This window comes from Candoia aspera, chromosome 3 (genome assembly GCF_035149785.1).
Source record: "Candoia aspera isolate rCanAsp1 chromosome 3, rCanAsp1.hap2, whole genome shotgun sequence".
NCBI lineage: Eukaryota > Metazoa > Chordata > Lepidosauria > Squamata > Boidae > Candoia > Candoia aspera.
In genome coordinates, this window is record NC_086155.1 from 208,627,835 (window position 1) to 208,654,469 (window position 26,635).

The 26,635-nt window shown below is 54.3% G+C and overlaps 1 protein-coding gene across 1 annotated transcript; it reads right to left on the reverse strand.

The window, feature by feature from the left end:
- Positions 1–61: 61 nt before the first annotated feature.
- On the reverse strand, positions 62–26,499 carry TONSL (tonsoku like, DNA repair protein). The gene is made up of 26 exons (XM_063299769.1): positions 26,470–26,499; positions 25,065–25,160; positions 24,416–24,558; positions 21,118–21,301; positions 20,832–20,961; positions 19,551–19,722; positions 18,506–18,620; positions 18,265–18,413; positions 17,443–17,595; positions 17,173–17,298; positions 15,932–16,121; positions 15,038–15,099; positions 14,813–14,902; positions 12,931–13,003; positions 12,646–12,809; positions 12,072–12,195; positions 10,767–11,452; positions 10,609–10,679; positions 8,592–8,748; positions 7,481–7,559; positions 6,092–6,393; positions 4,346–4,517; positions 2,004–2,182; positions 1,828–1,901; positions 1,168–1,301; positions 62–675 (listed from the first exon to the last, which is right to left on the reverse strand). The coding sequence occupies exons 1-26, from the start codon at positions 26,489–26,491 to the stop codon at positions 482–484; spliced, it is 4,041 nt and encodes a 1,346-aa protein (XP_063155839.1). The 5' UTR covers positions 26,492–26,499; the 3' UTR covers positions 62–481.
- Positions 26,500–26,635: the final 136 nt, after the last annotated feature.

Consider the following 26,635-nt stretch of genomic DNA (forward strand, 5'->3'; position numbering starts at 1 on the left):
TTTATTCAGAGGCGGTTTAACATCCCTTCCTCTCCTCTCCTCTCCCCTCAAGGCCACAAATAAGTTTTCACCCAAAGCTTAAAAGGGGAAGGCCTGCAGCCCTTCCCGGCTCTGCTTACAGCCAGTGGAAGAGAAGCACTGGCGTTTAATAAATACAGGACAGTTCAAAGCAAGAGGACAGAATTAGAAGAATTATTAGTTAAAAACAGCAGCTTTGCCCATGGAGAACATGGGGTGCTTTTACTCCCAACCAAATCCACTCTGCAGGCACAGAGTCCTCAGCTACACAAGCCAGAGCTACATTCACCCGCAGCTATAATGGCTTGTCTTCAATTCACTGGCGCTCTCGAGTTTGTTGTGCTATTCCTTACTTTCAACTGAGAGTCATCAGTACTGGTCCTGTGGGGGGGAAACGGTGTGCAGCTGTGTCCCCAACTCCTTGGTCCTTGATTAGCCAGCCTCCATCTTCAGGGTGCCTGTGCTACAGGCTCTGGCAGAAAAGTTTGTGGTGACGTGTGACAGAATGAAGGGAGGTTTTGGCTGGGCCGTGCCAGAGTTCAGCAACCTCCCGCTGATCGCTTCTGCTGAGCTGCCGACTGCAGAGTTGCAGCTGCCGTATCAGGGAGGACAGCTTGGTCCACGTGACGTTCTCCAGCGGTCCACGGACAGAACAGCCTAGGAAAGATGGGAGGGAGGGAGCCTGTTGGTTGTGACTCGGCATCGCCTGGGAACTTCCCATCTTGAGCCCAGGCATCGTTCTCTCTGCTAAGCAGCTGTTTATACAAATACTACCCAGTGTCCTTCAACACCGTCCTCCCTCCATTAAGAGAGAAACCGGGCCTTGTGAAGTAACTCCGGAAGCCAACTGGCAACAGAGGAAAACCGGTCTGGGGGAAAGCTGCTTTCCTGAGCATCACTCCTAGAAGGGACTGACGTGCATTTGGGCAAGGAAAGGACGTGGGCTATGAGAGAGGTGCAGACCGCACTGCTCCCTTAGTTTTCTGGGGATGACAGATCAGGTCCACAGGCCGGAGTCGCCCAACATGCTAAACACACACCAACCGCCGGGTAGCACGGCAGGACGCTCTGGTTCAGATGACAGGCTGGGTTCCCAGCTGCAGCCTTCGACAGTCAGGGGAACGGGGCAGAAAACCCGGACAGGCTCACCAGCCAGGCTAAGGAACCGGAGGCCCCGCTTCCTCTTCTCCAGGGCGAGTAACAGCATCTGGAGACCAGCCACGCCGATCGCAGGGTTTGTGGACAAGTCCAGCGAGTCCAAGGACAGGCAAGCCGGGAGGGCCCTGCAGGGAGAGCAAACAAAGCGGCGGATGTGCCTGCCTTTAAAGGCAGCTGATAACCCGCAGCCAAAGGGCTTGGAGCCTGCAGCTGAAATGCTCCCGGGCTCTGGCCCTGAAAAGGGAGGGGTCCGCAGAGCACTTGGCCAGGCTCCCTGAACCCACAACTCCGGTCCCACCAACCGGCGGCATCGCTCTACTTGGAAGGAGGCCCCCCCTCCTCCTGCCCCCCTCGCAGACAAGGCAAGCAGGACTCCCTTGCTTTTGGTCCAGCTGTTGGGAGGAGCCTCCCCCTCGTTTTCAGGAGCACAACAGCCGGGGGAACCGCCTCCCGTTGGATTGTAGCGAGAACAACTAAAGGCGCAGCAGAACAGACGGGGCACGCATGTTGCCTCAGAGCCTGGCTCCTGCCCGGAGGAAGATGCCCCTGCGACCATCAGAGATTTCGAAGCCAAGGATGCCACAGCCTCATTTCTAGAGAGCTCCCTTTTCTGCACCGCCACCCCAAACCGAGCAACAGCAGCCATCCTACCTAGCTAGCTCCGAAACGTCCCCATCGTCAAGGTGATTCCCAGAGAATCCCAGGTGGGTAAGAAGGCAGCCTTCCTGTCCAGAGAAGGATGGAGATTCAGAATTGAGACGGGGTCGTGTGTTCTCCCCATCCCAGAATTCCACAGCCCAGCCCCCTGGCAACCAGAGAGCACAGACCTGCGCCAGATACCCGGCCACCGCCTCCCTCAGCCGCAGCTGGTCCCCTGCCCTGGGCTCCACCGAGCCGATCTCGAGGTGGGTGAGCGATTCGCAGGGCAGGCTTTTCAGCAGCACCCCGAGGCCACGCGAGCCCAGCGCATTGTGGGACAGAGTCAGTCGCTTGAGGTGCACAGCTCCTGCGGGGAAGCAAAAGGGAGATGGACCATCACCAGGTGTTTGAGGGGCGAGAGCATCAGCCACAACTGGGAGAACAAGGGAGGTCAGCAGAGTGCCAAAGGCCAGTCCACGGAGGGCCACAGAAAGAGAGTGTCCACCCCATTGCTGGACCTTTTAGCATCTGGAGGGGCTCATCGGGGCCTGTCCCCTGGGCCTGTTCTACTGCGCAGGCGCTAAAAGGGTTCCGAACCTGGGGACAAGCTGGGGGAGGGTGGCTCAACAGAGAAGGCACACCGGGCGGAGCAGCAGTCACACAACATGCTTTACTAACTCAATCGTTGATCCAGGAGCTCCATTCACACAACATCTAAGTTTGGTTACTTTCTGTGGGGCTTAACCCTTTGTGTTTATTGTAGTCATTTGGTTAGTTTCCAATTCTCAACCATTTGTGATGTGAGGACACAGAAAAATGACGCATTTGGGTCACCAACTGCACTCTGCCAATGCTGTCTGCACGGAGCAAGTCTCAGGTCCACGCAGTACCAGAGGACTGAGCAAAGCTTTAGCCAAGAGGGTGACGGGGGCTTCAGTTGCCCCCCAGCTGGATTAAGGAACACGGAGGAGGCCGTCAGAGGAGGCCGACCCCAGGCAGCCAGGCAGAAGGTTCAGCAAGTGGAGGTAGGGAGTGCTGCTCTCGCCTGGGACAGAGCTCTGCGCGCTTCCTCCTCCTCAGCTCACCCGCAGGACCCCAAACGGCCTCGGATCCCCACAGCCGAAGGAGTCTGGCACCAGCATCAACAGCAGAGTTAACTTTTACAAACGAGGAATGGGTCGTGAGGGTGGCAGAACTTGCAGAAGTGGCTAAATTGACTTGTTTGGTTAGGGAGGGAGCAACTACTACTTTTGTAAGACTGGAAACCCTTTATGGACTTTTTGCTGAAAATGGGAAAAAATGAACTGGTGATTTCTGGATTTACTGATTAATAAGGGTTGAATATGGGGAGAAGGGAATCATGTTATGTAATTTAGAAGGAGGAAACAGCCTCAAGTATGTCTGTAGCTGCTGTAAAGAAGATTGGAGGCTGCTGCTTTGAGTATTTTTTTGTCTTTCTCTTCGCTTTCCTTTGTTTTCAACATTTTTCCTTTTTCTTTCTTTCTTTCTTTTTTTCTACATTGTTTTCATGTTTTTAAAAACTTCTTTAATAAAAATTATTAAAAAAAACCCACCAGACTTAACATTTACAGGACACCAGCATTGGAAGCTGGCACACACTGGATTGTTGCTTTCCTGCCTTGACTTCCCCTTTGGTTTATACACTACTTTGGCATACAGGTAGTCCTCGACTTACGACCACAATTGGGACCAGAACTTCCATCGCTAAGTAATGTGGGTGTTAAGTGAGTCGCACCCGATTTTACGACCTTTTTTGCTGTGGTCATTAAATGAATCACACATTCCTCATTGATTTTGCTTGTCAGGAGCCAGCTGGGAAGGTCGCAAATGGCAATCACATGACCCCAGGAAGCTGCAACTGCCATAAATACATACTGGTTGCCAAGCGCCCAAATTTTGATCACATGACCGTGGGGATCCTGCAATGGTCATAAATGCAAGGACTGGCTATAAGTCACTTTTTTCAGTGCCGTTGTAACTTTGAATGGTCACTAAACAAATGGTCGTAAATCGAGGACCACCTATAATGCATATTGGGATGGCATCTGACTGTGAACCAACTAGAGACTGAAAGAGCAATATATCATGTATGCTCCTTTATTATTCATTACTCCAGTGTGGTGGAGTGGATAAGCTGTTGAAGTAGAACCACGACATGCAGGCCAAGTCCACCCTCAACCATGGACCATCACTGGGTCACACTGCTTCCATCACACTCTCAGCTAAAGCTACCTCTCAGGGAGGCTGTTGTGGGGAAAAACTGGAGTAGGTAGTAAAACTCCTGATGCGCGATACAAGCCTAAGGAAGATATTCCGGGTCAGCTGTGTCAGATCCTGTCTCTAGAAAGAAGGGCTCCTGCCATCACTACAGTCTTGGAGCTTCTCTATTTTGGTGAGCGTGGGCTCTCCTCCTGCAAAACCCCCTTGCTTCTGAAGACCTCCCCATCACTCCTTATCTTTCGGCATCCAGAACTCCACCGGAACGCCACATCCACTCTCTTCGTCTTACCTTTCAAGGCGCTGGCCAGCAGGAGGCAGTGGGGCTCCAGGAAGGTGGACCCAAGGCCGCAGGCTTGCAATCGAAGTGTGCTCAAGACAGGGCAGGCCTGAACCAGCGAGGCCAGAGATGGGGAGCTGCTGTCACCCAACGGGTTCAAGCTGAGATCCAGCTCTTCCAAGTTCTGGAGCAGTGAAACGGGGAGGAGGCAATGAAGGGACAGCCACACACGTGCCAGGAGTTTGAGGGCCAGTAAAGATAATCTGATGCCCCAAAAAGTACCTTAAATGATCTCCCTCAACCTACCCACCTGAGGCTGCAAACTGCCTCTCCAGTTATGATGGACCGTTAAAACAATGATCATCCTGAGGGCATCAGGAAACTGCCAAGTATCTCTGAGTTACTGGACTGCAGGGCAGATTACAGGTCCTGGCTTGCACAGAAGGGCATGAGACTGCTTGGGGTAAAGCTGGCCTTTGGTTGCACTTGTGGCATCTTGGCCCAGAAGTGCCCAAACTGGCTGCTACTGTCCTTACCATTAGCAGGAAAGGCTGAGCATGATATGGTGTGACTAAGGCTAAGGATGGTGACCTAGTGTACCCCTTCTCTGCCTTAGTAAAAAGCTTTATGTGAAAGCCTCAGTGGACCAAAGCCATGATGGGCCGTGGAGTCAATAACTGAGGCTCATCCGGTGATGACCGTGGCATATGGCAGAGCTGGGAAATTTGGAAACGTGCCAGTGTGGAGAAAGACAGTAGGCAGTGCGTGGGAGGAATGCATGCTGAAACTTAAAAGGCAGGTTGAATGTAGTCTGGCCGGGGGCTTAAGAAGTCCGTGTGGCCAAGCAAAAAGAGAAAGAATGAAAAATGAAGGCCGGGTTGAATACAAAACTGAGGATCTTGTTTGAAAGTAGAACGTGCAGTGAGGGTTGAATGCAGATCAAATTGCAGAAGGAATACATGGAGGAGCTGAGAGGCAGGAAGAGCAAGGAAGTTGTGGCCGCATAGCGGTGAGCTCCTGGAAAGGCAACGCATGAAGTGGTGGGTGGGTGCAGTGGAAAGGAGGGGGCTACAGGGGAGAAAGAGACAGACAGGTGGAGGGAAGGGGGCTGGCACAAAACAGTTTCAGCTAATTACTGTCCTCGTCTCTTAACTTCGATTGCCCTGGCTTCCTATTTCTTACTCCCCTTCTGTCCTTAGCATCACAATGACTACCCCAAAAAGAAATATGCCAGCTAAGTATTTATGAATGGAATTTTTAAGAACAGCCCAAAGATACAGAGGCTTTGGAATGGGTGCTTTATGGCACGCAAAGCACTTCTGAGTATCGCAAAACATTGCACCACCACCCCGCGGTCACATGATCGCATTTTGGGCACTTGGCAATCGCCTTGCATTTATGACTGGTTGCAGCGTCCCGTGGTCACATAGTGGCATTTTGTAACTTTTTTGCCATTTTCTGGATTCACTTTTCTTTCCTGCAAGCTGCTATCCTGGCCTGGGTCCTTTTTTTCACCCTCTGACCTGCAGGAGAGCACCCGTTACTTGTGAAGCTGTTGGGGAAGCTGGATTCACTTAACGACCCATGATTTGTTTAACAACCACCATAAATACGGTCATAAGATTACGTAGTGACTTGAGTTATGACCGCAATGACTTACTGTGGAAATTCCAGTCCCAGTTGTGGTCGTAAGTCAAGGACTACCTGTACTCTACTTTTATTCCCGCACAGCACCCAAGGCAGGGCATAAACTTCTACCTGGAAGGCAAATGAGCCAGGAAGGCCGGCAGCCAACTTATGCACACCGTCGGGGCCCAGCTGGTTGGCCGAGAGATCGAGCAGCTTCAGCCCAGGGAGGGTCCTCAGGGTGGCCTGAAGCTCTTCGGCAGAGTCATCACCCAGGCCAGTTCCTGAGAGACACAGCTGGCGGATGGAAGTTTGCAGCTTGAGTGCCCACAGGAGAGGGCTCAGGTGCTGGTGACGCAAAGCTATGCCACAGACGCTGAAGGAGAAACCCGGTTCCTGGCGTTCCAACAGCTTCACAAGTAACGGGTGCTCTCCTGCAGGTTAGAGGGTGAAAAAAAGGACCCAGGCCAGGATAGCAGCTTGCAGGAAAGAAAAGATGTGGAAAAGTAAAGTGGGCTTCTACCACGTGTGTACACCATGGCATAGTTATGTTTTTTCATTAAACCACGGCTTATTGCGATTTGCAAACTGGCCCACTGCCTGGTCATGGAGGAGCTTCACTGAACAGTGGGCCAGAAGTGCACCTCCAGCCAGGCTGGGGCAGGCTTGGCAATAGCTCTTGCAACAGGCATCTCTAAAGCCACAAGCGCTGGAGAGATCCATCCCATCACAGCATGCTCCCAACTTATCTGCAGGCTGATCTCCTCCACCTCCATTATGGTAACCCTATGAGGACCATGTGGCTTAACCCCCGACAAACACAACTCCCCCTTCCTTGTGGCTGAATAGCAAGGGAGGGGGTTGCTGATGCTTTTGTCGTTGGGATTTCCCGGGAGGGGGAGCAGCAGCTGCCTGTGGGGACGGAAAGAACCCCAGCCCCCCTCCAAGCTGCGGGATGAAATATTCCAGAATGAGCACAAGACAAGCCATATTTCTAGGTGAGGAGCTAACCTCTGATTTTATTCTGTATGTGCTCAAGGCTTGCTTGATTTCTTTCCTAGACAGCAGCTCTTCCCTCTGAATGGCTATTCCCTCATTCCTTTGTTCAGGCTTCTGCACTGAACCCATTTCTTTAAGCCCAACGTTCATCCTTTTTCCCCTTTGCTGTTGTGTGTCCCGAATAACCTTTAAATGCTGTTTTAAACAAACGCTTTTGGTACCCATCTGTGTCTTGGTGGTTGCAATCTGCTAACATGCCTCAAGAGATCGAGACCTCTTAAGACCAACTCCCAAATCCGGGCTAAGGATGCTGTTGCACTTCTCAGGTAGCAGAGGCCGGAAGTCATTTTTCCTCCCTTGGCCTTGTAAGCTCAGCTGAAGGGGAGAAAAGCCGGTGGTGCCCGCAAATACCAGTCAAAGGCAGCAGCTGCAGCAGCAGCTGCATTACCTCGGGATATGCTGGTTGGACATGGCAGGTTTGATCATGAGAGTGTGCCGTTCAGCAGCAGACTGGATGCTTACCCAGAGCCAGGTTCTCGCAGGCCTTGTGGTACCTCTCCACAAGGGGCGGCAGGTCCCAGGACTGCACTTCGGCCAATACCTGAGACAGTGAGAGCAGGAGGGTCAGCTGGCCTGGAAGATAAAGGAACCCCCCCCCCAGGAGCTGGATTCCCCTCAGACCCCCCTCCCCCTCCCCCCTCCCCCAAGGGTCTTTGATGCCACCGCATCCCACAGCTTGTCCCAAGGCCCTCCCGCTGTTCCCATCCTTCTGCCAGCAGATTCTGTTGGGAGCAAGCAAAAAGCACTTTCAACCTTCCTTCCCTAAATTTGTGCCTCGCAGCCACAGTGCCTCTCTCCAAGCTACCCGTCTGCACTGGGAACGAAAGTTCAATGTCCTGGAAGCACCGCAGGCTTGGAAGGCTGCCCCAACAATTCCAGTCGCCAAGGGAAGAAAGGGGTGGAGGAAAAGCAGCACCAGGGAAACCCCAGATCTGGGCAGAGCACGGGAACTGTGCCCCCATCCCCCGGGGCCTTGCTCTAGGATTCCTTGGGGCTCTGGAAAGCTTCTAGCTGAAGCACCCAACCGTTTCAGGAGGGAGGGAGGGAGAACCCTTGATCAGAAACCCATAATCCAGGCCACAGGGACAGGCTATCCCAGCGCCCCGGGGGTGTGCGGGAGAAAAAAGTGTCTTGGGACAGGGATGGGCACGCAGGCCACACTTGCTGGCGCCATCTTAAAAAGAAGCCGCATCTTCTCCTGGACATGCATGGCCACAGCGTGGCCCCCGGAAAACCCAGGTTTGAGCTGAGGAGGTGCTAACCAAGTGCTTTGGTGTGGCTGTGCTCTCAAAGCTCCCGGCAGTTGCAAGCGAGCGAGCACTGGCACCTGCCCCAAAGCACCTTCTCGGCTCCCGACCTGAGCTGCTGCCCCTCCCTACAAGACAGGAGTGCGGGGGGCATAGGAGAGACTGCCCAGCGCAGATCCAGAGATGCTGACAAGGGAAAGGCCTCATTTCTGGCCCACTCAGATGGGGCTTCCTCCCTTCCCAAATAGGAGCCCGGCCACCCCACGGCCCTGAGGTCCCTGGGAGCAACCCTGTCCACCCTCACACCTCCCCTGGCAGCCGCTTACCTCCTCGTTGCTTTGCAAGACATCCACGATGCTGTCCTGAGGAGCCAGGAGGGCCCCCTCCTTCTTCAGGGTCAGGCGAGGGAGGAGCCCGCAGGTCTGGTAGTAGCGCTGGGAGGCCTGCTCTGCCAGCCACGAGACTGGCCGGGTCTCGCCGTCGCTGCGAGGGAAAGGAGGGTGCTGGCAGCCACAGGCGCTCCACCCTCCCCTCCCCACTCTTGGAGGAAGCCGCCCCACCCGCTTCTCCTCCGGGGTCAGCATAACGGCTTCCCAGCCCCTGCCCCAGATATTCAGCAATGCAAAGAGAAAGGGCGGGGGGACCCTGTGACCCTCCCTCCCAGGGGAATCTCAGATAGCTCGCCTCATTCAAGACTCATAAATGCAAAATACAGGTCGTCCTCGTATAGAGGCCACAATGGAGACTGGCAACTTGGTCGTTAAGTGAAGAGGTTGCTAAGGGAAACCGCAACTGTTACAATTTTACTTCAGCTTTCCTTTGCTTTACTGACCTGCGAAGGTCATAAATGCGAGGATTGGTCATAAATGAGGACTACCTGTAAAACTAAAGTCTCAGGCTCTCCTTGTGAAAATAATGTTCCTGAAAGCTGCATATTCTGAGCCAGATCACCAAACTGGACTGTGCTGCATAGCTACCAACAGCAGAGCAAAACAGAGGTTTACTGCAACAAGTTCAGGGCAAGAGGGGCTAATAATTGCATTTATGATGCTAAAAGGAACGATGTTGAATAGAAAAGATTTGACTGAAGCAGAATTCCAAGCAGTTCTTAGCAAAAGAATCCAGACTGAGGTTCAAAGGAAGAAAATCTAGTTGCAAGGCAGCCCACCAAGCTCATTCCCTGCCAAGGGTGCTGGACTACACTTCCCATAATTCTCAACTAGCATGCCCCCCCCCGACATCAAGGTGGGGGAAAAGGTCCTATTTATGAAACCAGGAAAGAATGAGGACTATAGGATGACTGATGGGGGAGACGACTATACAGGCACTCCTCGCTTAACTACCACAATTGGGACCGAAATTTCAGTTGCTAAGTGAAGTGGTCATTAAACAAATCTGACCCAATTTTACAACCTTTTTTGCAGTGGCTGTTAAGCAAATCATTGAGGTTGTTAAGTGAACCACATGGTTGTTAAGCAGATCACATGGTTCCCCACTGGTTTTGCTTGCCAGAAGCTGGTCGGGAAGGTTGAAAATGGCGATCACGCGACCACAGGATGCTGCAATGTTCATAACTGTGAACCAATTGCCTAGCTCCCAAATCATGATCATGTGACCTTGGGGACTCTGGAACGGTCATAAGTGTGAGGACCGGCTGTAAGTTGGTTTTTAGCAAAGTCGTAAGTCCAAACCGTCACTAAACTAATGTTGTTAAGCAAGGACTACCTGTATATAACCTGGAGTTTCAAGAGAGGCCTTCTACCCTATCAATATTTGCTGCAAGATGTAGCCAGTCCATACTCAGAGAATAAGAATGGAAAAAAGCTGCCCCCATTCTGGCTTCTCTCTTTGGGACAACCAGGAAAAATTTGGGGAAAAATGGTCAAGGAGCTAAAAAGTCCTGGGAATGAGTTTGCCATGCTTGTCCTTCTTACGGTACTTTAGCATCATTCCTTTTTTTAAAAAGCACATCAGTACACCTGCTATCACATCCACCTTTGAAGATGCCTTCTCTTTGACTTGCGGGTTCAGGTACAAAGCAGCGTCTGCGGGGGGGGGGTCAAAAAAGCCCAGGCAGCGGCCGCAAGGGTGAGCTTGAAGCTCTGCCTGGTTTTATGGTTGTCACACAGGCTTTTTTGACCAACCCCTGCAGACGCCCTTGCTGAGCAGCCCTCAGTGCCGGGACAGATAAGAGGGAGCCACAGGCTTTACGGGTTCCAGGTGCTGGCAGGAGGCCAGCGGGAAGATGGGGCGGACTGGGTGGCCTTCAGACTGACCCAGCTGGGAGAGCTGCACAACACGAGGGGAAGCTTCGAGCCGCGGGGCCGGCCAGGCCGCTCTCACCTTTGTGGCACGGGAATCAGGAAGACACTGTCCTGCACCCGGACGCGCACCCGGACAGGAGGCGACAGCAGCTGCAGAGAGAGAGGAGAGGCGAGGTTGAGGAGCCTGCTTGGGGTCCTGCCCAGCTCGGGACATGTGGCTCAGCCCTGAAAACTCACCTGCATTGCACCCGCTTGCGGGATCTCTCCTCCCCCAGTCGGACTGCTGCCAGCTGTTTCCAGAAGGCTGCGGGCCTCGGCTGCGGGCTCCAGTCTTTGTACCATGCCAGCCCCTCGGCTCCTCCCCAGCAGGGTCCGGTCCACGATCTGGGTGAGGCGGTTCTGCCGGATGCGTCTCCTCCTCTTCCTGGTGGCCGCTGGGGGCTGGCAGGGAGCCTCCCCTTCACTCCCGGGCACCATGCTTTGCTCCGACGCAGACCCCCAGGCTTCTGCTGGGCTCTGGCGGCTTCTTTTGCGAGAGCCCGCACCCAGCCCCAGGTCATCCTCCAGCCAGTCGTCCCCCACGTACTCCTGCAACGGGATCAGGGCTGGCCTGGGGGGCCCCTTGCTCCGTTCTGGGCTCAGAGGGAGGGGGACGTGGGCACTGCCCACCCCAAGCATAGCAGCCTGATATTCTGCAGGGGCAGGCGGTCCTGCCTCCCCCCCCGGGGCCTGGCCAAGCAGCCGCTGCCTCTTCTTGACCGACCGCAGCGGAGCCATGCAGTCCTCTTCCGCTTCCCAATGGCTGTGCTTGGGGCTGGGGGCCTTCAGAGCTAGGCACGGAGGGCAGGGGGCTTGGCACTCTGGGAGCTCTGCATCGAAGAGCTGGCTGGCTGGCTCTCCTCGGGGGGGCTGCGATCGGGGGGCTGCAAGAGGCCCACAAAAGCAGAAAAGCCCTGAGTTGGATTGGGCCAAAGGGTCCCCAGTCTGGCCTTCTGGGCCCCCCAGCTGCCAGGCAGATGCAGCTGGGAAGCTCCGGGATGGGAAAGGGCAGCAACAGCCTCCTTCCACTGCTGCTCCCCAGCAGCTCCTCTTTCAGGGGGGCCCCATCATTTGGGGGGAGCAAGGTAGGGACAACTAGAAGCCATGCTCTCTTCATGCTCATGCTGCCCTGCTCCTGAGTTGTGAAGACAAACGTGAGCTGAAGGCTTCTCCAGCCCAAGCTGGGCTCTGCAGCTTAAAAGTGCTCCCCACAGGCCGCTACCCTCATCAGCCCCATTCCGCAGATCGGAAGGTTACACAAAGAACCAGCGGCCGTGGGAGTTCCTGTGCTTGTGTGGGTGGTGCCCTTCACCAGGTGGAGCATCTGAACTCACAGCAACTACACTGCAGACTACCTCTCCTCTTGTTCTACTGCGAGGAACTGCAGCAAGCCTTCCAGGGGCACTCCTGGACCACGCCCCACCCCCAACCAACAGACCATGGCTGCCTCCTGGCCCCAAGCAACCCCACCCACTTGAAGCATCCTCCTCTGCTGACTCTCACCTTGGTCCGCCATGGTCTTCTGGAGCAAGCTCTCCATGGCTTTGCAGCGCTCCCGTGTTTCCTGGTCCAGATCTTTCCCATAGAGCTGCACCCAGGCTTGGAGGGTGCCCAAGGGGCTCAGGCCCTAAGGCGGCAGAAAACGCACAGACCGTCAGTACGAGACCTGTCCAGAAGCCACTTCCCCCTGCATCCTGCAAAGGCCTGTCTGAACCGTCCTCCCCTCTCCCTGGAGCCCCAGATATAAAGTGGCTTCTGGAGGGATCAGCCTGCCCAAAGAATGACACCCCCAAGGGAGCAGGAGGAGGTCCCCACCCCTCACTCTCCAAGAGGCTTTTGATGCTGGTGGGGCTCCGAGGAACAGCGGCAGGGCAGAGAGAGCAGCACAGCAGAGGGCAGGTGGGCCGTGCTGAGCAGAGCAGCCTGCAGGCCCTGGTGGGGAGGGGTCACCGTCTCCTGAAAATCCCTGGCCAACCAGCTTCTCAAAGAAAGCCACACCAGCTGCCGGCGGGCCATGCTCGCCTGCTGCTACACCCCACCCACTTGGGGGCCAAGAGCAGCTCCAGGGCCTCCTCACCGTGGCACTGCGCAGCAGCACCGATGCGCCTCTCTGGATCAGGAGCTCAGCCACATCAAAGTGGCCGCAATTGAGGGCGTCGTGCAGCGGGGTGATGCCCTCACAGCCAGGCCCCCCAGGGTCATCGACGGCGGCACCATGGTCCAGGAGCAAGCGCACAATCTCTGGAGGAAGCCAAGGGTTGCGTCCAACATTGCCCTCCAAGCCACATTAAGAGAGGGCCCTGCCCTGAGCCTCCAAGCTTCTGGCCAGAACCAGCACCCCAGCAGTCAGCCCAGCACTTACCCAGATGCCCGTGGTTGCAAGCCTCATGGAGTGGGGTCCATCCACAATAATCCCGAGAGTTTAGAGGGTGCTCCTGGCACAGAGGGAGGAAAGTAAGTGTGGAAGAGGCCAAAGGTTTTCCAGGTTTCCCTCCCCAGTCCCATCTTCCCAACTGAGCTGAAACAGAGGAGGAGAGGGGCCCCTGCCAGTTTACCCTTGACTGACCCATCCTTTATGAACTTATCCAATCCCCATTTAAAACCCTCTAAGCTAGTGGCTGTCACATCATGTGGCAATGAGTACCACTGATCAGTTACACATTCTAGGAAGAATTGCTTCTTTTTGTCTCTCCTAAACCTCCTTCCAATCAGGTTCACTGAATGACCCCCAGTCCCAGAGCTAGGAGGGAAAAAGTGCCTGTCCACTTTCTCTTTCCATGCATGGCTTCTGCACCTCAGTCATGCTCCCTCCCACCCCCAGTCCTTTTTTTGCCAAGCAAAAGAGTTCCAGATGCTCAAGGTTTGGGGAAGACATTCCAACCCTCTGATTGTTTTAATGGCCCTCTTCTGCACTTCATCCGGCTCTATTAGATCCCTTTCAAATGCAGCAACCAGGACAGTGCCACGCACTCTTGATGGGGATGCACCCGACAGTTGCACAAGGGTGTTAAATGTTCCATCTACTTCCGAGTGATTCCTGGAAGGACACGTACCTTTTTCACAGCTGCTACCCAGAGTCGAAATCCTTCACTGAGCTCCCCACTATGACTCCAAAGTCTTTCCGGTGAGCTACAGGCCATTCAGACCACGTCAGCATACATGGGAAGTGCAAATGTGTAACTTCACACTTACATCCTTGAGGGACTGTTCCTTACTTTCCTCCATTGAGAAAAGGGGCCATTTATCCCTGCACTTTGCTTTCTGTTTTTGTTTTTTTTAACCAGTTAGCAACCCATAAAAGACCAAGCCCCCTTTTCCCATGAGGGCTGAGTTTATTCAACAGCCTCTGATGAGGGACGTAACAGGGTTTTTTGAAAATCCAGGTATATTACGCCAAGAGAATCACCCCCATTCACAGGTGTGTTGACACTCTCAAAAACCGCTAAAGGGCTTGGGAGGCAGGACTGGCCTTTGCAGAATCCTTCACCAAGACTGTTCTTCTGAGTATCAATTATTTTGTCTTTGAATAATGTTTCTACCACTTTGCCCATTCAACTGAGTCGCCTATATTTTGCCTGGCTCCCTTTTTAAAAACCCGGTGCCCCACTGGCTGCCTTCCAGTCCTCTGGCACTGAGACTGTTTGAGGGACAAACCACCTATTTCCATTAAGAGATCCGCCATCTCACATTCAAGTTCTTCGGATGGATGCTGTTGGGACGCTCAGGATTAAGCCAGTTAACCTGTGGAAGGTAGCTGTGACGGTTGCTATAAGAGGAGCATTTTTAATCAAACCCAAATCTGCACTATTGCCAGCCTACCATCGGAAGGACTCCCACAGCTCTTATTTCATTCCTCCTTCCAGAAGGGAGCCCCAGTTCTAAATGACTGGGAAAACAGAAAGTGGGGAAAGCGACCTCAGCAGGAATTTTACCACCAGCCGCCTGAACATAACCTTACTCTAATTTTTTGTTCTTGGAATAACTATTTTGGTAAAGCGTAAAGTGTGAGCTTCGGGGGAAGACAGGGCGTTCCTTCAGGGCTGGCAGATCAGAGAGCACAATGTGCCCCTCCACCTCCGGTGGACGGGGAGGGAGGATTCTCCGGCCAGGGACGGAAGACGTGGGCCTCAACCCGAACCCCAGGCCAGGCAGCACCAGAATGGGAACAGCCCCCCTCCCCACCTGCCTTCAGGCCCAGGGCCCCCCACTCCCCTGGCCATCTTGTCAGGAGGTCCAGGACTGACCTTCTCCAGAAAATACTGGGCCTGGCGCAGGTTCCCTTCAATGCAGGCGCGATGCAGCAAAGTCTCGCCCTTGTCGTTCCGCTGGTTCCACTGAGAAAAGGGAAAGCGCCCGGTGCTCTGTTCCTCCCTTCCAGAGGAAAAAAATCAAGCCACCCCCCGCCCCGCCCCACAGGCAGGGGACAAAAGAAGGGTCCCGCTCCGCACAGGAAAAACTCCCAGGCTGACCTTGGTGATCCTGCGCCGTCCAGGGACCGTTTTGCGGTAGCCCTCCAGGTCATCCTCTGCATCTGAAAGAGGAGCAGGCAGCGGTCAGGGAGGCACCGGGGGGTTCAGCACCTCAGCCCAGGCAGCAAAGCCTCCCAGACCTGTTGGGTGGCCCACCAGAGGGCTCGATGTGCTCCCAGGGTGGGAGCCTCTCCCGCCTGCTCTCCCCTCCCTCCTAGAGCAACCCCTGAACGCTCCCTTCCACAGAACGCCTGCACCTCCCTGTTGCATAAAGCCGTTCCTCCTCCTTTGCCCTGCCGCCAGCTGGCGCCTTCGGCCATCGCCGTGGCGCTGTGTTCAGACAAAGCGTTCCAAGGCCACGACAGCAAGAGAGGGTTGCAGCCGCCCAGCTGGGACGTAAACAAGGCCTGTTTGATTGCTCCCCACTCTGGCATTCCCAGGAACAGGTGCAGTTGGCACAACGCCCTTGGCGTGGAATCTTATTCCTGACGTCCTCAAACCTGGGCACCTACATAAGCCAAGGACTGACCCCAAGAACCCGCCCAGACTGCAGGGCCACCATTGTAGAGGTGGAAGCCCCTCCCCAGCACGGGCTGGGCCCTGATCTGCCTTTTGACTACCCGGGAAATGCCTGGGCTAACCTGGGTTAAAGGGGCAACCTCACTGCCACCATCATTCCTGCCTCCCATCTTCTGCAGGAACTCGCAAGTGCTGAGTGGCACTTCCACAAGTCTGCAAGACTGCTGCGCACCCTTCAATCAACTTCTCCCCTCTCCTCCCCTCCACAAGGAACAGTGAGACCCAAAAACTGGGCTCCACGCTGGTCCAGGGCCAGCAGGGCCAGAAGAACCCGCTGCCACCTCCATCTTCTCCCATGGCACCCAAGACGCTCACCGCTGCTGGAGAGCTCCAGGTCGCTCACTTCCAAGGGCTCGCTGTTCTGCAGCTCCTCTTCCTCACTGCTCTCCCCATCTGCGCACCAGCCCTGAGAGGCACACAGCGCCTGCAGCCTGGCTAACGTGTCTGCCGCCGCCGGGCAACCACACCTCTGCTGAGCGGCGTGGAAGTGCCGCAGGATCTGATGCTGACAAACAGTTACCAGTGTGATCATCCAGCTTATTCTGAAGGTCAGGGCGCAACTGTTAATCCCCGCCCAGCTGGGCAAGGTCAAGGGAAGAAGAACTATACAGGAAATCAGAAGAAATCCCCTTTTCCGAAGAACAAATTTTATTCAAAGCCAGAAGCTTTTGTGAGCTACAACTCAGGTAGTCCTCAACTTACAACCATTTGTTTAGTGACCATTCAGTTACGATGGCGCTGAAAAAAGAAACTTACGTCCAGTCCTCGCACTTACAACTGTCGCAGCGTCCCTGCGGCCATGTGATCCAAATGTAGGTGCTTGGCAACCAGCATGTATTTACAGTAGTTGCAGCATCCTGGGATCGCGGGATCGCCGTTTGCGACCTGCTCAGCTGGCTTCCAACAAGCAAAACCAATGGGGGAAGCCAGATTCGCTTAATGACCATGGCAAAAAGGTCATAAAATTGGGTGCAACTCACTTAATGACTGCCTTGCCTAGTGATGGAAGTTCCAGTCCCAATTGTGGTTGTAAATCGAGGACTAGCTGTATACGCCCATCCTACATCCACCACAGAGTAACACAGCCCTCCTCCTCCGAGGCCTACAGGCTGCAGGAAGGGTTTTTAATGCTCCTCGGAGGTAGCTTGGAACCTGCAAGAGGAATTTCCAGCCTCCTTTGTAGTGAGCTCATTAGGGTGGGCTCTCTTGAAATGAATGAAAATGCTTCTTCACAGGTGTCCGGCCACCCGGGGCCAAGTCGCCATTCATAAGATAAGCCATCGATGGACGCTCCGTGATTTTGTCCATCTCCTTTCCCAGCCTCCTCACAATCTCTCACAACCATCTTGTTTACCTCGCTCAACGTCTGCCCCGCCTCTTCCCACAATTACTTTGTGACCTTTCTCCCCTTCGCTCCACCCTTTAGGAGGCCCGCAGAGCAACAGACCCCCCCAACAGGCCACAGCTAGTTGCTCCTGGAGGAAGCGACGGTCCTTTCCCGTTTGCCAGCGCCTTCCTTTTGCGAAAGCGCGAGGTGGCCTCGCCCCCCTGCTCACCTCCAGTTTGGGGTCGCTGGCCTTCCGGGCACACTGCAGAGCGGCTTGGAAACAGGGCTCCCTCTCCTGGTAGTTCTCCCCAGCCTCATCTTTGGTCAAGGCCATGTTCAGCCACGTCTTCCCCTCCTGGTGTGGACACAGCAGACCAGGCTTCAGCAGCCCTTTAGGTCACCTCCTCCCTCCAGGATGCCGGTTCAGCAGCATGAATTTGCTGGGGGAGACTGCCCTGCCCCCCACCCCTGGAGCCCCCCGCCACTTGTCCGCTTCTACCTCCAGGGGGTTCCCACGCCGCAGGGCCAGCTCTGCCTGGTAATGCTGCACTGCCCGGGCATGTTCCTTGAGGTCCCCAAAGGTCGCCGCCAAAGAGACGTGGATCACAGCCAGCTCCTGCTCTGGACGCCCCAAGGCCTGGGCGTGGGTAAGCTGAAAGAGCACCCCACTCAGCTTTGCCATACGAGGCCCCCTCCCACAGAGGGACCTGCGTCCTACATTGGCCCGGCTCCCATCGCTCTGCCCGACAGAGCAGCTACTTTTCACCGTGGCAGAGACGTGCGTTGACCGGAGTCCCACCCTCCTCTGGTCTCTAGAGGGGCCGTCTCGCTCCAGTCCAGCCCCTGCAGCCAAGGCGCTTTCGGTTCTGCGGCAGCCGACAAATATTCCAGCCCTGATTGCTGGCTTTGGCCGCCAGATTGAGGACTGACCACCCAGCCCCAACTGGAGGCCGAGGCTGCCCGGCCAGCGCACTGGCAACTCCAAGGGAGCAGTGGCGGCTGAGCCGAGGGCTTTGATCCGACCACGAGGGGCGCTGGGAGGAGGACAGGCAGCCTGGGGACCAAGGGAGGCAGAGTCAACAGCTGGCTTCGCAGGCCAAGCCGCAACCACGCTGCAGGATCAACGGTGATTTTCTTCCCCAACCAGTCGTGGCTCAGGACCACCTCTGAGCCCAGCCGATCTATCTGCAGGCTGGCAGGAAGCCAGCTGGCTGCGCACGAGCCCTGAAGGGGCCACTCTGACCGGGGCCAGCTGACCCCCTTCCGTTCCCCCTCCACGTGACTTCCCACAGCCCTCGCCCACCCACCAGCTTTGCCCCACCTGTTTTTCGTAGGCCTCCACAGCCTGCCGGTACTCCCCCGCCCTGCAGAAAAGGTCTCCCAGCTTCTCGCACAGGCCCAGGGCTTCCTGCGGGTGGCCAGCCCCCTCCGCCTCCTCCAGGGCTTGCTGCAAGCGGCTCACCTTCGTGGCTGCCGGACAGGGAGAGTCACCCAGTGTGGTGAGGCGTGGAGCGCGCCACTCCCAGAGCCAGCGGCTGGGCCCCACACACACCAGCACTCACCGTAGCGCAGGCTGCGGCCAATGCTGTCCCGCTGCTGGGGCTGCCAGGAGCCCAGGCGGTAGGCCTTCTTCAGGGATCGCCTGGCAGCCACAAAGTCCCCCAGGCCCAGCAGGACCTGTGGGCAACCGAGAAGGGCGAGGGTCGGAGACAGCCCATTCCTCCCCACCTGGGCAGGCCAGGAACACAACTCCCTCCTCAGGCAGGAGACGGGCTATGGCTGCTCTCACCCCCAAAAGCCTTGGCCACGCCATCCCAGCCTTTCAAGCAATGTTTCTCAGCCTTGGGAACTTTAAGATGTGTGGACTTCAACTCCCAGAATTCCCCAAACACCAATCCCTTTAATTAACGGAACAGAGGAGAGGCAATCCCGGGTGGCTACCCAGAAGTCCAGTTTCCTCCCAACCTTCCCTCCCCCAAATCAGAGCGGGAAAAGCACTAACCCACAAAGCTGTGGTTCCCTAACACCAATGGCTTGCAGTATTTGATAAAACGATACAACGGCACTTGATTTGCTTGTTGCTCTTGTTTGGGCACCTGGATTTCCTGAGCCTCGTTTGGGCTCCTGCAGATCTGACCAGCAGCAGAATGACTCACATGCACAGGCAGCTGCCGGTTCCCTTCTCCAAAGGGAGCTTCCCAAACCTAGCATTTTCCATGAGAATGGAGGAGGCTGCCACCCCTGTGGGGCTTGCTGCTTGGAATGGAAAACTGGGAGGTGACTAGGACCAGGGTGAGCCCGGTCCCAGCCTTAGCCCAAGCTCCCTCACCAGCTTGCTGTGGAAAGGAAACTGCGGGCCACCCAGAGCCGTGCTGCAAAGGATCGGCCGAAGAAACAAGAGTGACTTTAGCCTGGGAGAAGCCTGCCCTGACCCGAGTGAACGCCTGTGAATGCAAGAGGCAGGAACAGGTTCCCTCCCACACCCTTCGTAAGGTTCCCTCTCCGGTTTAGCCATGCTTGGGCAGAGCGAGAAGAGGGGACCTTAGAAGACAGGGGGGCGCGCGCGCGAACCCTCTTCCCCCTCCCCAAAGGGCCTCTCTCACTCACCTGGGCAAGGCTGGCATAACATTCACTCTCCATGTACTTCTCCTTCATCTTGCAGGCGCACTCCCGGGCGCGCTCCAGGCAGCGCATGGCCTTTGAATGCTCCTTCTCACGCAGGTGGATGTTGCCCAAGTTGAAGTAGGCTCGGAAGAGGTCTTCGTACAGGTGGGCCTGCCTAGGAGGGGGAAGAGGCAGTGGGTACCATGGCAAAGCCCTGCCCGATGGGCCAAGGAGACGGACATGCCCCCCAGGCTCAGGCATTCTCTCAGGCTGAAGGAAGGGTGACGGCTCAACGCCAACCAAGATCTGCTGGCATCAGTCCATCACATGCATGGCTTCAGTCTTGGCCACAGTGTGCTCCTTGGCGCATGCAGACTGCCGGCCAGGAGCCGCTGCTTATCTCCAGTGCTCCAGGATTCAGAAACCAGGCCACCAGGAGAGACAGACGTCAAGACGTTGAACTGGCAGCTCCCTCATGTTTTTGCTGGGGCTAAAGGAGCTGCTGCTCGTGGCCATCAATGGAGAGCAGCGGCCCCACCCAACAGGGTCACCTGGAGTCAGTGTGCTCCTTGGCGCATGCAGACTGCCGGCCAGGAGCCGCTGCTTATCTCCAGTGCTCCAGGATTCAGAAACCAGGCCACCAGGAGAGACAGACGTCAAGACGTTGAACTGGCAGCTCCCTCATGTTTTTGCTGGGGCTAAAGGAGCTGCTGCTCGTGGCCATCAATGGAGAGCAGCGGCCCCACCCAACAGGGTCAGCTTTCCTGACTCAAGGCAAGCCAGAGGAGCTTTAAAAAATCCTTTTATGACCCCTAAATATCAGTGCCCAATCTTTAGGGGCTCCAAAGGGTGTGAAAAGGCAACTTGGGGTAGTTGTCCTTTGTTAGCTCTTGCAAGCCTGTGAATCCCACTACATTTGGGGTGCTAATCAGAAATGCCACCATGTTCCCTTTTTAATAATTCCATGTACAGCAGACAGTCTCCTTCTGCTGGGCCTAGTTGCACCTGTTGAACTCAGGAAAGCATTTGGCAGGTGGCAAAAATAAGCACAGGGGGCTTGGCTTGGCTGCGCACCCTCGAGGTGGAGGGCAAGGTCTTGCCCTAAGTCCTCAGCGGATGGTGATCCAGACTCACTGGGCAGAGACTGAAACGTCTCTCCCAACCGCAGGGGCTTTTTGAAGGCTCATTTCTCAGCTTCAGCAGACTGCGGATTAAGCCCCAGGTGGGGCAGTGAGGGGGGGACGTGCCACAGCCCCCCAAGAGAAAACCCAAGTGCTCCCTTACTCTGAGATGTAGATGCTCTTCTTGATGTAGGAAGTGCGCATGGCTGGGTTCCTCAGGCTGTCATAGATCAACCCAAGGTTCAGGTAGAGCCGCGCCCTCATCTCACTCACCTCCCGCTGCGGCACTTCCCCTGCAAGAAGAAGCCAGTGTGCTGTTGACCAAGGTGTTTGGGGTTCAGAGGAACATCTAAACCCCAAAGACTCTGCTCCACCTTCAGCAGGTGTGAGACACACGCGGAGTCCCGCGGGGCACTGCCCTACCGCCCACCTGCCTCGGCCCATGGTACCTTCCAGCTTATCCTCCAGAACAGCCAGGCTCTTCATGAAGGCTCTCTCTGCCTCCTGCAGGGCCTCCCCCAGTTGGTCACTCTCAGCCATGAACATGTAGGTGCGGCCAATGGTAGCCCAAGCCCTCTGCTGCTCCACGTGACTGGAGAGAGAGCAGGCCAGTTCCAGATGGCGGCGCTGGTGCTGGCCAGAGAGACGGAGGGGAGGCTGAACTCACACAAAGCCCTGCCCAAGTTCATCCTATTGAACTTCCCACTTGCTGGGCTGGCCATTACGCACAGTAACCAAACAGGCTGCTCTTGCACAGCAAACCAAGTCACAAAAAAACTAACCAAGGTGGCTTAACACAAACCAAGTTTTGCATATTGTGCACGTGCAACCACTTGAGTCTTTAACTGACCTAGTTAAGCAAACACAGCCAGCATCTCCCTGAGCTGGAAAGAACTAACACTGTGTGTTTCCCCAGGTCTCCAAGTTCAAGCAGGAAGCCCACGTTCTGCGAGAAGAATGTCCAGGTGTTGACAAAATCTGTATGGTATCTTGGCCAGAAGGCAGATGGGGAAAAGGCTCTGAGTATGGTAGGGGAGATCAGATTTGCTATGCCACCAAGTTTGCAGGGGGACAGGGTCACCTCCTCAGCTTTACCCTCTCCCTCAGAGAATAATGTAAACTAAGAAATAAAAGAAAGGCGTCCACAACATTTTTTGCTTTTGCTAGATTAAGAAAATAAAATTGACAAACATTCAGGATTATTGCTCGTAGCACTCTCTTCTCCATTTTTTTTTCATGACATCAGCATGGAAAGGCAGGTTGGGCTGAGAGTGACCGGTCCAAAGTCACCCAGTGATTTTTTTCCACTGAACAACCTGGAATTCCCACACCTGCATTATTAGATCATCCTGGAAGAACCCAAACACCTGGGCCAGAATGAGTGTGAGAGGAGAGGAAGCAGAGGACGGGTATCTGCACTAATCATGGCCGTCAACAGCCTTTTGCAGACACAGCCTTTGCACCGTGAGAACCAGAAACTTGCCCTTTAACATCCATAAATAAAAACAAACTAATTATTATCAGAGAAATTTTCTTGTGTTTTTCACTGCCAATTAAGGAGCTCAAATCCAAAACCTCAGATGTCTCCCCGCCCACTCATTTTTCCAAAACAAGCATGCTACATATTTATTTTTTATTAATCAAATTTATCACCGCCCATCTCCCAAAAGGGACTCTGGTCGGTTTACAATAAAACATAAATAAAAGTATAAAACTGTAAAACACTATAACGCATAATAAAATAAATATAAGGATCTACAATTTTAAGCCATTAAGAGTTGCTTAAGCCTAAACCACTCTTTTTGGGTCAATATTAAATTTTATTTATTTGTTTGATTTCTATAGCTGCCCATCTCAGCAAGTGACTTATTTACGAATCCTCTGAGCTGATAGCCTGCAAGCGTGAGTTTACTCACAGTAACCTTGTGGCAGAGTAGACAAAATGTGCCCAAACTGACCAATTCTGTCCTTACAACTGACGTGTAGCACAGCCTTGATTAAAAACCATCATAAGAAAAACTTGATTGGCTTTAGCCGAGATAGGCATATAGCGATCAATATCTGTGTGACCATCTGGAGACAATCGTGCGGGATCCGCAGCATGCCCTCTCTGCATGACCGGGTGGAATGGGTCAATGTTATGGGGATGAGGCGGTCCCTGAGGTAGCCTGGCCCCATGCCATGTAGGTCATAACCAACACCTTGAATTGGACCAGGAAGCAAACTGGCACCCAGTGCAGCTCGCAAAGCAAAGGTGTTTCGAGTGCTGATCTTGGGGCACTCACTACTGCTCTTGCGGCCACATTCTGGACCAGCTGAAGCTTCCAGATACCCTTCAAGGGTAGCCCCATGTAGAGCGCTTTGCAATAGTCTATGACTTCAATTTTTTTTTTTAATACAAATCTTGTTGGATGAGAACTCTCAACATTTGCAGTAAATTTCAGATGCAACCATAGCATTCAATAAAAATTATGGACCTGAAAATCAAGGTGTCCAATGAAGGCAGTTCTGACTGACAAGGAAAATGGAGTAACCAATGACAGGCCACATATAAGTAGAACCAACTAGGGCAAGTAGATTCATTTGGGTCCCCTGATAGAACATTTATGGAAGATGGGAAAGGGATGGAGGAAAATGCTGGTAGAAAGGTAGCAGGTAGTATGTGCCCTGTTGTGATGATCTAATGTTTGCTGAAAGAAGCAAAAATGGCTGCGTATAGGTTTGTTTCTGCCCAATCTGTTACACAGAAATGAGAGATGGGTATATCAGGAGAAACATACAGGTAGTCCTCGACTTACGACTGTTTAGTGACCGTTCAAAGTCACAATGGTGCTGAAAAAAGTGTCACATGATCAAAATTCAGGCACTTGGCAACTGGCTCACTTAAAATGGTAGTCACATTCCAGGGCCATGTGATCGCCATTTGCAACCTTCCCAGCCGGCTTCCGACAAGCAAGGTCAATGGGGAAGCTGGATTCGCTTAATGGCTGCAGCAAAAAAGGTCAAGAATCAGGTGGAACTCACTTAACAACTGCTTGCTTAGCAACAGAAGTTTCAGTCTCAATTGTGGTCATAAGTCGAGGACTACCTGTAACGGTAAATTGAATGCAGTGGGAACAGAGTATGTCTGGTAAAACAAAAAGAGAAGGGGTAAAAAAAAAATGAATGGGTGCAGAGTGAAGGTGGACAGAATGCAAAAACGTGTAACCAGTATGAAAGAAGACCACGAGGTAGTTAGGTCATATAGAAAGAATGAATGAGGACTGAATCACAAATGAAGGCCGAGGGAAGGGAAAGATGGGGAAAGTCGTGGTTGGGTGGAGTTGATGAGATCCCGGGAAAGAAAAAGTACAGGACGAAAGATGAAGTAGTATATGAACCTGATGGAAAGAGGGGTACTTCACAAGGATAGAAACGGATGGAGAGAGAGAATGAATGGTGGGGCAAGCCAGTTGTGCTTTTTTTGCTTTTCTTTTTTGCTTATGCATGTCTTCAGTGTATTTGGCTGACCCGAGCACGTCAATCCTTACCTATCCACAGCCCAAAAAGCTTGTCTCCTGCCTTCAGAGGAGCTCTGAAGACAAGGGAAGTCCTAAAGGGGGAGACTTTCATCCAAAACTGCTCTGTGACAAGCGACAGGCGATGAGACTTCTCATGCATTTGGAGCATAACTGCAACCTCTGGAGATCGCCTCCCCTTGGTATGGGTTTGCTGCACTACCTCACTCCCATCTCTCGGCCTTCCTACCTTCAGGGCAGCTTCATAGCTCTCCAGCTCAGCCAAGCACTCCCCAATCTTCCGGTGGGCAACAGCACAGCCGATGCCGTCGTCAACCCTCTCCAGGAGCTGCAGCTCCAGCCTGTGCTCCTCCAGTGCCTCCTGGAAGCGCCCTAGGGGTGGAAGGGGCAGCTGTGAACATCAGATGGCAGAGGAAGGAACTCCTGTCAATCTACCAGGATGAAGCAGTGGTGGGGGAAAACGGCCATGCCTTCATTTCACTCCTCTGGTAAGCTTTCCGTGGGGTAGTCTGAGTTCTGATGGAGTTGGAGATAGGGCAACCCCAGGGGACTAATGAAATGAACTGGGAGCGGAGGCGCAAAACAGCACAGCCAAGGAGATCCAGAACTTAAGCCTTCCTTCCACTGACCATGATGTTTCTGAAGGCAAAGGTAGCAACAAGAATCAGAAGCTGGTCAATCCTGCCTCTGCATTTCCTGCAACACTAAAAATCAGAACGTGATTAAATCTCTCCTTTGGCCCTTACACCTTCAGAGAGTTACAGCACGCTGGATTCTCTGTCACCACACTTCCACCTGTATCACTGGAGTTGTTTGAAGTAACTACTTTTAGCAGCTTATTCTTGAGCTGATGACTTTGTCCCCTGTCTGATGCTCACCATGACGAGCTAAAATCTCTCCAAGCTGGTTGCAGAGAGCAGCCTCTTCCTTCCGGTCCCCCTTCCGCTGGGCCTTCTCCTTGCTCTTCTGGATTTCTGAAGGATATGAAAAAGAGCAATTTTAGTCTCAATACAGGATTTAAGAGACTAATCCTCTGAATGCCTAGGAGCACCCTTTTATTGGCCTGATCTAGTAGGGATCTACTTTTACCCATCATCAACAGGTCAGAACAATCAAGGGGTCCTGAGTCTGATGATCGAAAGGTGCTGGGATAATCTTATTCTTCAAGAATGCTTACCAGCTCTTGGCTGTAACATAGCCCTGTCTGCATGCCAAACTAGGTCATTTCCAGGCCCAGTGTGATAAGTGAATTTGAACCTTTCCTTTCCAGGTCAGACTCGGGCTTTAAATACCTCAAAGTACCCTGGAATAAGCCTTAGTTGCTCAGCCTGAGCCAGGCCCTCTTCTGGCCCTGGTACAGACACAGAGCAGCCTTCCAGGCATCCTCTGACTGTCCACTGTTTTAGTTTTTGCCCTCCTCCAGCATGTGGGAGGAAAGGAATCCGGGACAGAAAGGGTAGGCCTGGAGCTGCAGTTGCTAAGCCTCCCTACACCCCATCCCTGTGGTTCTGATTCAGCCTCAAAGAGCTATATTTATTTTTTAACCCCCCCTCTATCAGACGTCGTTGTCAGAGAGGATGAACTCAAGGTTCAGAAATGCAGAAGCAGCGAAAGAGCGAAACACCCCCAAGTTATTTTTCCTCTTCTTCTACAGGCTGTTTTCTTAGCCCTCCTGATAAACCAGTAGAAATTACTACAGTGTTTTAATCTGGGACACACCTACACCCAAGCACAGCCCAGACCTGTTTGCCACCCGACCCCCTGGGAGGAAGGCAGAAAAGGAGGGGCTGCCCGGAGACCCCCCGCCCGCGGCCTGAGCCTGGGCCTCCCCCTCCTAGTCCAGCCCCTTCCCCACTCGTCCCCCCTCCCCGCCGGCCTCGATCCCTCCGGCAGCGGCCGCGCAGTCAGCGGCTCCTTTCTCGCTGAAGCCTCCCTCGAATGCGATCCCAGGATCCTGGAGGGGCTCCACCGTGCGAACGCCTGCTGGGCCCGACTGGAGGACCTCTGGGGCACCCCGTGAAACTACCGGAGGTGACGCGGGGGCTCCTTAACACGGCCCAAAGGAGTGCACTGCTCTGCACCGCCCGCCCCCAGCTCTCTCCAACCCGGAGCCCGCCAGAGGCGACGGACCACAGCTTCCAGCATCCGCGCTCACAGCAGGGCGCCACGCTGGCCGGGGAGGAAGGGTCTCGCGGTCAGCCGCGGGCAGGACGGGGGAGAGATCGCGGTGGCCGCGGGGGATGGAAGGTGTCGTCCGCGCCCCCCCCCGCCGCCCCAACTCACGCCGCAGCTCCCGGTCGCCCATCCCGCCGCGCGCCGAATTCCCGCTCGCTCCGCCGCGCCCTCATTGGCCACCGGGAAGCCGGCGCCCGCTCGCCATTGGCTGGCGGCCGCCCAGTCGCGCGCGGACTCCGCCCGGGCCACGCCCCTCTCCTGGAGGCGGGCGGGC

Excerpts from the sequence above, each read along its gene's own strand:
- TONSL (XM_063299769.1), bottom strand. The coding sequence starts at position 26,491 with ATGGGCGACCGGGAGCTGCGGC. Across the intron at positions 25,161-26,469 it reads GGGCGACCGGGAGCTGCGGC|AAATCCAGAAGAGCAAGGAG; the intron begins GTGAGTTGGGGC and ends CATATCCTTCAG. Across the intron at positions 17,299-17,442 it reads GGCGTGGGAACCCCCTGGAG|GAGGGGAAGACGTGGCTGAA; the intron begins GTAGAAGCGGAC and ends TGTCCACACCAG.